Source organism: Sabethes cyaneus, chromosome 2 (genome assembly GCF_943734655.1).
Source record: "Sabethes cyaneus chromosome 2, idSabCyanKW18_F2, whole genome shotgun sequence".
Lineage (NCBI taxonomy): Eukaryota > Metazoa > Arthropoda > Insecta > Diptera > Culicidae > Sabethes > Sabethes cyaneus.
In genome coordinates, this window is record NC_071354.1 from 206802540 (window position 1) to 206814069 (window position 11530).

The window sequence follows — 11530 nt, forward strand, 5'->3', positions numbered from 1 at the left end:
AAGCTGCACCCATTTACCACGCAATAATTATTATTAAATTAATTTGCTTCGACGAATGATGAAGTCAGCGCAGCGTAACAACGCGGAACAATTCGTCAAAGAATCATTTTAGAACGGAACGAAGAAGTCTTTTCGGCGAAACTAGAGGCCACTCCTTCCGGTTCGCGAATCGTGAATCATGCTGTCATCGAGATCACTTGAGAAAGTTGCCCGTGCCATATAAGCGGGCGCTTGGACGCGTATTTTACAACCGCCAGGGCTGTAAAATAACGGTCATCGACGGCGTTCGACAGAAATTTCTCACAATCGCACGCACATACCGCAAGTCCATGTCAAAGGCTGCAATTGTTTTATGGCTGAATGAGCTGTCCAAGTTGATGACGACCTCGCACTGCTGGTTGGTTGGTGTTGATTGACAAGATGATGCCAGACAGGTTCGAGTGAGACTACCCGGGTGAGCTAGTTACAATGTTCAGTGACATAATCAGAACATCATTAATCACAACATTGCAATTCAGGTGTCACTCAAAGATTTGTATGTCTCTGACGGCGCTATTACCGGCTGTTTTGATGTTCTCAATAGTATTGCGCTAAACATTTGCCGTGGGAAAGCAAAATAAAACATTGAACGAGGATCGCGGTTTTGTTTGTTCAAGGTCAGCAATTGAAGTTCCATTGTTCCAGGAATGGGAAGAGCTAAAGAGCTTCCTCAAATAGGGTCGTAAATCTCTGTCCACACCCAAAGGCGGTTTATACGACTAATTTAAAAAAAGAACAACCAGGAACAATATTTTTGCTCATTCCGTTGCCTTTGACGTTGAGCGAGCAGTCTAGCGGATGGACAACATTAAAAAGTTGTAAACCCAAAGGGGGAGTGATGCGGCTAGCAAAAATGGAATACAGCAAAATATGATCGTACCGTCTCTTCGACAGGCGGTAAGAATATTAGTCTGAGAAAAAAGATTTGTACTTTGCAAGAGTATTGTTTCGAAATATCAAAAGAATTGATTTAATTGATAAGAATATTGCACAATTTTAAGAGCATGTATTCCTTAATTTATTGGAAAAGATTGTTTTCAGTTATAACAAATAGCTAAGAACATAAAAGTGCAATTTTACCCACCTATTGAGGTTGTTTGCACACTAAAAATTCGGCCACCTAACCTAATGCCCATCTGTGAAAGATCGCCATTCTTCCGCAAAGGTCGGCGTACCGGAGATCGTTAGATTTGTTTGGCAAGAGGATTGGCGCTCGGGAGTTTCTCCTCTGGCTCACGCTGTCTCGGATGCTGTCGGTCGCTCTCATGTATCCCTCCGGGGGAAGAATGCTTTCTTTCTTTCCTGTGCCGCTGCGCTGCTGCCGACGACGATGAAGACGGCGACGGCGACGAATTTTGTTTTGTTTTCTTCACATTTCGCGCCAAAGTACATGAAATGTGCGAAAAGAAATTGCTGTTTGCCGCGATGAGAATGGGCCGGCCGGAGTTATAAATACAATTGTCAAACCGGCGGATCAAACCAGTCTGACAACGAGTGGACTTCCGTAAACAATAAGATTCCCATTGGGTGGTGTCCGGTGTCTTTTTCGGTGAGCTTTTTCGGTTCGGGGTTGGCACGTGCTGGAGCTGGCTGGTTCAACTTAGTGCAAAGTGAAGTTGACAGTAATCGCTGTACGGTTAATGGGATCATCCGTACGTTTGTGTATTTTAAACCGTGATCTGGAAGTAAATTGGTGAACGAATTTAAGTGTATGTAGTAACGGGAGTTAACTGGAGATGATGCGATTGTCAGTTATACTTGTAAGTGAACGCAAACAATTATTATTGTGCAATAAAACTTGGCTAAGTTATTTGTTCTTACACGGCGAAAAAATTAAATTTTACAGTAACAAAAATCAACCGATTTAAAAGATTTATAACAGACTGTATTCTGTGTAGGATATATTTAAAAAAACAGAGAGAGAGAGAGTGATTCCAAATTGCCCTACGACGGCTAACTATAATGATAGGTATATAAATTAAAGCAATATACTGTAAAGAAAAAAAATTAAAAGCTGCAATATGATAAAAACGGTATCAATTTTGTGCAAAATGTAGCAAGTTCGAGGTACAAAGATGAACTTTCGTTCAAACTATTAAATTTTCTTATGATTTCACAAACAAAAATGTAACCGGATTTTCTTAAAAGTGTTTAAAAACATGTTCAAAAACTTGAAACAGTTCAAAAAAATTTAGATATTTAAAAATTATTCGTCATTTTGTACTTCAAAATATCACTTTGAATACTGCATTTCATATTAATTAAAAGTAAAGTTGGCAAAAATTGTGTTTCAAATGAGTGACTAATATTGCCTTTAATTGTTTTAATCAATTACATTAGAAAACTATTTAGAATGTGAAATTTATACTGATTCTATGGAACTTTTAAAAACTTTTTAGCGTAAATTTGCAATTTTATTTAATTTTGATAGAACAAAATGCGTTATTTCCCTCGACCAACGTAAGTACCAACCTTATGGATTTCTACCCGTATGGAGTTATATGCAAGCTGATGACTTGAAGTTAGGATCGGTAGTTTGCACTATAGATGATTGTATCCGGTTTCAGAGACCTTTGGATTTGTTTGTAGATTTCCGTCCTATTGGAAAAACTGACTTTTTTATTATGTCAAGTGTTCGGTTCGCATCACCAATGCGGTCGTTTAATTAACCGGATAAATAAGCATGTGCTCATAAGAGTCGACCAAGTCAATGAGGTACGGCTTGTTTCCAAACTGCAACTCAATGCAACTGCAATATCAATATCAGCAATGTTATCAAGTCGAAAAACTGATACATAACTGACTCTAACTTAAATATATCGATTAGATCAGTGATGGTCCAATTGCCGCCCGCGGGCTTTTGAATAAGGTCCGTGCGGCCAGCGGACTGATTTGATGGATGGTGAACGGGAATTGTAGGATTATTCATCATTCCGGTCCACGGATTTAATGAGTAGATCTGATTTGGTCCGCAGCATGTCTATACCTTGGACACCACTGGATTAGATGATACTCCCCGAATAGTCGTGGTCAAATTTGTGATGAGTTCTAAATTTATCTTTGTTATTTTCTAATCTGAAAGCCAGTCAGATCTACAAACGAACTGCAAGCGGTGTTGCCATAGTTTCGGGCATCGTAACGTGATTTTGGCTTGTCGATGACCAGATTTATCTTTGTCTTAAACGTTGTTTTGTAGTTCCTGTATCTCACATTCAAACTCTTGCTTGTGTAAAGCAGTTTTCGACTAGCAAAATGAAATTTGCAATCTGGTAAAATTAATGTGAGTTTATGTCCCTAGTAACAATTTGACTTTTATTGCGCTCTAATTGCGGTTTTAATGACCAACTTTGGTTACCAGAACTGCCATAAGTGTGTAATAAAACTAGCTTTGTTACTTGTGCAGATGTTTTGGCTAAACCATTATGTCATATGTTTATGTTTGAGCAAAGAAAATTTCCGGCAATTTGGAAGCAATCTTACATGTTTCCAGTTTTCAAAAGCGGTGACCAGCAAAATATCAGAAATCATCGTAGCATAATCAGCCTTTCTGGCTCATGTAAGCTGTTTGAAATAATTGTAAGCTCTGTTGTTCTTACACGAGCGAAAAACTTTATTTCCTACTACCAACATGAATTCATTCCAGGACGATCTCTCTGACTAGTCTCTTGGACTTCACGTCAACTTGCAATTTGCATATGGAGTAGAAGGCTCAAATTGACGTGGTTTACACCGATTTGAAACTGCATTTGACCGTATTTATCATAGAATACATTTACGGAAACTTTCCCGGCTTGGCGCATCACAAAATTTTGTAGAATGGTTAAGTTCTTACTTAAGCGGTCGAGTACTACGTGTACAGCTCAATTCTTGTCTTTCATCCACATTCATAAACAAACCGGGGATACCTCAAGGCAGTAATATGGGGGCCCAATGCTTTCTCGTTGTATTTCAAAGACGTACTTTTACTTTTGAATAATGGACGTAAGTTAATGTTCGCGGACCATTTTAAAATATTACTCGCCATTTTGTCTATCGAAGACTGTCGTAATTTGCAAGAGGAACTGGCTAATCGTAAGCATGGCATAGTGTCAGATTATGTTATTCCATCGAACTGTCAGTCCAATCCTGGTTGAATACAACATTGCACAGAGTAGTATTTGGACTAAAAAGCTGGCCAAAATGAGGAAAATTATAACTCGTTCAATCCCCTCCTATTATACCTCGCTGTCTTCCCAGATACCTATCACACAATGTAACGTTTATTTTGAATCCATTTGTTTTGTTTACGTCTTCCATAGAACTGTCAAACTACGAGTAAAAATGGGCCATATATTTTCGCTCATATAGGTAAGCATGTTGCCTTTCACATTTCTAAGGTTATACATACCCTGTCGACCAGCTGTAAAAACGCCATTTAAACTCAAAGATTTTATATTTATTTGTTGATATAGATATTAGATTTCAACGAATATAATGATGACAAGCGAGCACTATTTATTATAGCAAAATAGCGCAAATATGATGCTACTTTAAACTAATATTTATTTATGTTCTCAACTTTTCTCATCACAATCTTTGATGCCATTTCATAGCTTAGAGTCCCAGGAAGAAGGTTGTGAGTGAAATTTTTGCAACTTTTTGCAATTTTATGAAATAAAAACTTTTTTACTAAATGATGAAATATTCAATTTCGCAGCATTTTTCTTAGGATAAATTATACTATCATGAAATTTCAAGCATTTGAAAGATAAATTTTATGCCATTGTGATTGTGAGACACCAGAGGAATGCTCTATAAACTAATTGAACAAGAAATTTCGTGTATTATAATAAGATTTCGCAAAATTTCTTTAATTTCTATCAAATCATGCGCAAGAGTCTCTTCCCAAGCAACAATGTAAGTTTTATTGCACTCTTATGGTGGTCTTCAAGACCAATTTTGGTCTTAAATGCTATCATAAGAGTATAATAAAACTCAAATTGTTACTTGGGTTCATTACGCAATTCATTCGATAAGTGTGCTATCAGTCAAAAGGCCAGTTTTGTAAGAAAATAAAGTACAGTCAGTCCACAATCATGGGTCACACACAATTGTGGGTCATTTTAGCTCTAGCTGCTAATTTCCGCTTAAATATCACATAATAGTTGATGAAATTATTAGTGCTATTTGTGAGTAACAAATTAGTCAATCAATTAGTAAAACAATCATGAATTAATCGGCAGTTAAAGTTAAAATGACCCATAATTGTGTGTGACCCGTGATTGTGGACGGATTGTACATGCTGGATCTGGATTAGGTTTTCCTGTGATCGAAGCCCATCGAAGGGGTTCCATAATGGACCGAGAGAAGCATGCGTAGGAAAACGAAGGAAAGTGTTTAAGACCTCTCTTTCTCTCACCTCTCAATCTTACCTCTCTCTCATATCTCTCTCCCTTAATTCACGCAATTTTAATAAAAGTTTCCATTCTTCAACTATCAGTAAAAATAATAGCAGAAAAGTTGTGCTACACTACTAGGTAGATACAAACTATACTATATAACTATATAACTAATGATACTATTTTTCACTCATTACCGCTTGTTTACTCTAATAAAAATGATTAACAATATTTTTGGCCAACTTTTCGGCTCGAATACTCCTATGTGCATTGGTGGTTAGGTACTCAAGAGAGTTGAACATGTCAATGACCTGGGCTTGGTTCCCAATGCCAATCTTAGTTTGGTGAGACCATATTTAGAAAACGCATGCCTGGTACGGGCACTCTATCAACTTGTCTGGACATTGAGAATTGAAAGAGTGTAGAAGAGATTAAATCTCTATATATAAATTATATAAATTATAATTAATATATAAATATAATAAATTTTATTCGCATAGCACTACGTGATCTTCCTTGGCGTGGTCCTATGAACCTTACTTCGTATTCTGATCGGTATCGCCTTATCGGTCTAGGTACCCTAGAATTTGTTGCTAAGGTACTAAAAGGAGAAATCGATTCACCGAACATTCATTCATTCCATGACTTTCTTCCCGAGCGGGGTTTTAAAGCAAATTTAAAACAAAATTTGATATCTTGATGTAACGGATTTTGAATACTCGGTGTGATTTCATTTTGGTCGACTTAGCGGTTAAAATATCAAAATTGATTGCAAAAATTCCACACCGTGAAATTAAATTGAATACTACCAAATGAAAATTAAATGAAATTAAATTGAATGCTATCAAAAATATCAAACGGAATACTAATCTTGCTGTTACACAATATTAATGGGAAAGCAGAACTAGTTATCATTTTACTATCATATCATCATCATTTTGCTATCATCATATAATTTGAACCAACCATTTTACTAGAGAAAAATTTAAGTGAGAATAGATTAATTTAAATATTGAAGGTTTATTTACATCATTTATATAATCTACTAACACATTTTCTTTCAATAAAAATGAAAGCAAAATGATAGCAAAGTCTGATACATCATAAGTGCCATTTTGAGTTGGTAACAAAACATGTTTTCTATTTAATATCAACAGCAGAATATGTAATAATTTTGATTTACTTTTGTTGTCAATCCTTGCTCGGGTTACCTGTCGTCCATAATACCTTTCATCCATTATGCCTATCGTGTATTATCGTGTAAGTTTCGAATAATTTTAGGAGTGAAATACCATATTAGTCGATTGTTATGTTATGCATTATATTGCACAAACAACTAGCACAATTAAAGAATAAAACTATAAAAACTTGTACAAATTTGTTACTTTTATTTAAGTATCTAGAACATGAAAATTTATTATGTTGATTCTATGTTGAAAATGCATCTTTTTCAATAAAATACATTATCCAGTCATGATAATGTCCGGAAGCTTCAGGTAGATGTGTTTAAACATACTTTACTAACAATTTAGACAGAATTACCCATGCCCCAGATATTCAAAACGCCATATCTCCCAAACTACCAACATTGTTTTTTCTAGTTAAGTGATTCTTATGCAAAATTTTCTGGCGAACATTTTAAGTATATTTATTTAAAAATAAAATTAGGGGTATTTTGAGGGTTTTATAACACTGGCCCAGTAATTTTCCTGGATTCTAACAGCCGGCTTCGAAGTCTGTCGATAAAGAAGGATAATGCCTAAAGACGGTATAAATCCAAGGCTTTGCTTTTTTATAAAATGAAAAGCGGCGAAAGCGCTTTTCTTGCTTTTACATTCAACAAGCGGTGTTTACAAATTACTTACCATAACTTTAATATTATTTGTCACCAATAATAAAAATTAAATTGATATCAATTCAATATCGTAACGTATTATTTCTGCTTTGTCGTTAGTACATTGTAAGAATTCAATCACTTGACTAGAGTTAGCCGATTTTCGAGCTCAGAAATTTTTGAATTTTTGATTTTAGTTAAGAGAGATATGAGTTATGCTTATCATAAGATATGGGACCTTTTTACCAGGCTAGTAGTAAACGTTTCCTAGATTATTCAGGGTGAGCCGGCCGTAGACAACGGCGAGTGTTCGCCAGTGACCCACCGTCGGAAGCGCCGGTCACTGTGGGGATGGGGGGGGGGGGGGTTTATTCGTTTTGCTAGGTTTACTGACCTCTTGTTAGTTTCTCTAGCCCTCGCATGAGGGCTACTCACACGCGAGAGAGTACAAGAAGCATAGTATTCAACGCTTACAGTTACGCGTATAAAAGAAACAGTCGCCGTTGCTGTGTGTAGTGATGTCCGGTAATCGCTCGATTAATCGAGTAATCGATTAGAACATGAAATAATCGAATAATCTGTAATCGAATACTGCCGGCACGAGTAATTCATTAATCGAATAGTTCAAAGGGGATAAAAAATGTGAATAATCCCCGATAATCGTTCATAATGGCGCTACAATTATTCGATTATAATTTAACGAAATATTCGAATATTTATAGTCGAATACTACTTGCACGAATACTGAACTAATCGATCAGTGCATACAACGCTAACCGATTAATCGGTAATCGAATAATTGAAAATTTCGAACATCACTAGCTGTGTGCAGACATTCTGCTACCCACACACTCGCGCACGAACACCCTCACATTGTCTTCCTGCGTAGCTTATTCGCGAGTCGAAAAACTCATGAGCAATCAGCTGCCCGTGAAGCTATTGGAGAAATGTGATACAAATTTTGCATTACTTTGCCTTTTCTTCGTTAGCTTCGCCGATTTTATTCATGGGCGGGAGTGCGAACCCTCGCGAGTAATTGGTATCAGCATCTCGGGCTTCTGTGACGAACGAGAGCGACGACCGTAGCTGTTAGCTAAACACACACTCGCACTCGCAAAGCTCGTTGCAGTGCATGAATAAATAAGAGCGAGGGTTCGAAAGAATGAGTACGCGTTTGTGAGGAAATTAGACCACACGATCCCCAAAACTCTTTTGAGCGAGATATGATCTGCAATTTCTTACTAAAACTGACAGCTGTACCTAAAGGTTTAATATGCTCATTGCTATGCACAAAAACTGTATCATTTGCATACTTTAGCTGTACAGTTTCTTGGATTGTAATGAAAATATCCTGATGGTGCGTTTAATCCCTCAATCTAAGAGAATACTAGCTTATTGATTATTAGTTCTGTACGAAATGCAATCAAATAGCAAATTTACATGATTTGTCCATTCAGTTTCGAACCAGGTTTAGTTTCAGAAATTAAATATAAACCAGACCTCAATAAAGACATACATCAAACGATTTTTATACAAAATTGACAGAGCCATTGTGCGACAGGGTCAACCTCCGGCTCCCGAGAAGCATCCTCTGACGGTCTCATTTGACACCTTGGTTTGAAGCGCAATCATCGTATCCCGCTGAGATACGATTGACTACCATCAAACTGGTGTAAGTTTAATATTCATTTGGTGCCCACTGATTGCCAAAAAAACTGCATTGGGAAGAAAGCCGTTTTCGCAGTCGGACGCCGGTCGTAAAAAATAATCAATCGCTGCCGTGTGAGTGCGTGCAGGTAGGATTGCGGCACGTACGTGTGCATGTGCGATAGTGGGTGGGTGGAAGATCGGAAAGACTCACACGCCGCCCGTCAAGATGGGATGATACGTGGTTGTTGCGCTGCGATCAGATGGCAAGCTTTGACCTGGCCAACAGTCACCTACCATGATGTTTGCGCGGAAGGTGCAAAGTGAAATGTGGAACTGGCAATGCGGGCGTGTCGGGCGGCGTTGTGAAAATACATATGGCCATACGTTCACGTTTGCCAAGCCGAAAGGAGCAAGTCGCCCACCAGCACCGGATTCATCGGTCTCAATTTGTTGGCAAGCAATTGACGGGAAAGATTGTTGTTTATAATTATCTGCACTTGACATCATCTTGAGACTGAAGAGCCAGCGAACGATGAAAGGGAGATATCGGCAAGTGTGGATTAATACTTGGCCAATATTGACCGAACATGTCAATTAAGTGGGTATTTTGTGCGAGTTATCTTCAAGCTAGATCAATTTATATTTTTAATTGGTGTACTACTTCAATGTGAACTCAATCTTTACTATGTCTCAAGGTTTTCCATTTTTGATGATTGTGATTCTAATAGATGAGTTGGCTAAGGTATAACTAAAGAAATTATCAATTACCAAGAAGTTATTTTCAGTATGATATGTCATATTTAGCCAGACACAAAAAAGTAGAAAAAATTAAGAGAGGTTGAAATAATTGAAATAAGAGAACAACTGATGCAAAATAAAAGAACGACCGAAACTTTTCCGACAAAATCTACGGAAAATTAAGATGTTCGCAATGTTTGCAATGTTCGAAATTAATAGATTTAATTCAAAATTAGCTATCAAATTCATAGAATATAATGAAATGCTAAACCAACTTTATAAACTGGATTAAGCGGATTGAACTTAAAACAAAGTATTTTTTTAATCGCCTAGGTCGAATCATTATAAAATTAGCTTCCAAATATACGGAAAAGTCTATAGAGTCGGATATGAAATAAGAGTATAGATTGGTCTTATTTTTTTCGACGGCCAAGTTACCTAAAGAGCTAATTTTCCATCTTCGACGAATAAAAATCCGTTTAATCAATAAAGTTATTTAACCTAACTCAAATTGTTAACCTATCTCAAATAGTGAACTCATAACGTGAAATGTAAATTATATTTTTACTCAATATCCTTTCTTCATCATCCATAGATATTCATCGCGACGGTAGTCGCCTGCACGTATGCTATCGAAGAACACCAGCCAAAACATCGCACAGCACGACTTGTGCGGCAGTTTCCATCAAATTACGTTCAACGGATCCAGTCGATCGAGTACCCGTCCTACAACATTCCCAATCCCTATGGTAAGCACGTGAAATAGACGTCCAATTAGTTGCAATATTTTAACGAAACATTTCAGGACCTGGAACGTATGCGTTTGGCTATGAGATAGAGGATCCGGCAACGGGAAATGTTCAGTTTCGAGATGAGGAAAAGCTTCAAAATGGCACCGTTCGGGGATCGTACGGTTACCTGCAGCCGGATGGAAGCGTAATAATCACAAAATTTATAGCCGATGAATACGGCTATCGGTAAGTGTGAACCTGAACCTTCACTTACAAATTTTACACAAACATAAATTGTGAAAATTTACAGCGCAAACACTGAGATCAAACGTGCGGACGGCCAGCTCATCGCAACAGTTCCGGGACACTTTACTCCACTCGAAACCCAGGGGAACTCCATCGAGCTGCCCGTGGGAGCTGCAGCCAATCCGTATCCGCAATTCGTCCCACCAACTTACAACCCTGTACTGAATCCGAACTACGTTGATCCCCAGTACACAACTGCCATATTAAGTCACATCAAAAACCAACAATATTACCCATCGCAAGGATTAATTCAATATCCATATGGTGTACCGGCCTATGACGCTCCGATTAATGGAAACTTTTTCAGCAATTACTTCAATCAACTTCCATCGAACTTGAATCCTTCGAACTTTTACAACCCACAATCGACTTTCCCCGCAATTCTACCTCAGGATAGTGCATTCAGTACAATCACCTCTCCTTTTGGCAACTTCATCAACACTGCCCAAACACAGTTTGGTCAATACTTCCCGCAGAACAATCCGTTCGCCACTTGGTTCAACCCAAATCGCGTACAATCTCCCCAATACCTCCAGCAACAGTTTTCCGGTCTCAATCGACCCGGTGCGTACGGAGTCGATACGGGTGTCCCGGCCGGTGTTTACGGCGACATGCCCCTCCAGATGGGAACGATGGGAAACCGCATCCCAACGACGAAACGCCGAGGTATCACCACCACCAGGAGGAAACATGGCTATAAGACACGGGACGGCATGGACGATTGGTTGGATGATTTTCTGGAGAGCCGCAAGCGAGAAGTGTTCTACGGGACGGCATCAACGTCGTCGACAACGCCACCAACGCCAACCGTAACGATAGGAAATGTTGTTGGTGGAAGCAATCGGATGCGGTAA

At 38.2% G+C, this 11530-nt stretch overlaps 1 protein-coding gene across 1 annotated transcript; it reads left to right on the forward strand.

Moving 5' to 3' along the window:
• The first annotated feature begins 9586 nt into the window (after positions 1-9586).
• LOC128736585 (uncharacterized) lies at positions 9587-11530 on the forward strand. Its single transcript, XM_053831075.1, has 5 exons — positions 9587-9643; positions 10235-10388; positions 10445-10616; positions 10681-10737; positions 10813-11530. The coding sequence occupies exons 1-5, from the start codon at positions 9587-9589 to the stop codon at positions 11528-11530; spliced, it is 1158 nt and encodes a 385-aa protein (XP_053687050.1).

Excerpts from the sequence above, each read along its gene's own strand:
- LOC128736585 (XM_053831075.1), top strand. The coding sequence starts at position 9,587 with ATGTCTCAAGGTTTTCCATTTTTGATGATTGTGATTCTAATAGATGAG. Across the intron at positions 9,644-10,234 it reads TAATAGATGAGTTGGCTAAG|ATATTCATCGCGACGGTAGT; the intron begins GTATAACTAAAG and ends CATCATCCATAG. Across the intron at positions 10,738-10,812 it reads ATCGCAACAGTTCCGGGACA|CGTCCCACCAACTTACAACC; the intron begins CTTTACTCCACT and ends GTATCCGCAATT.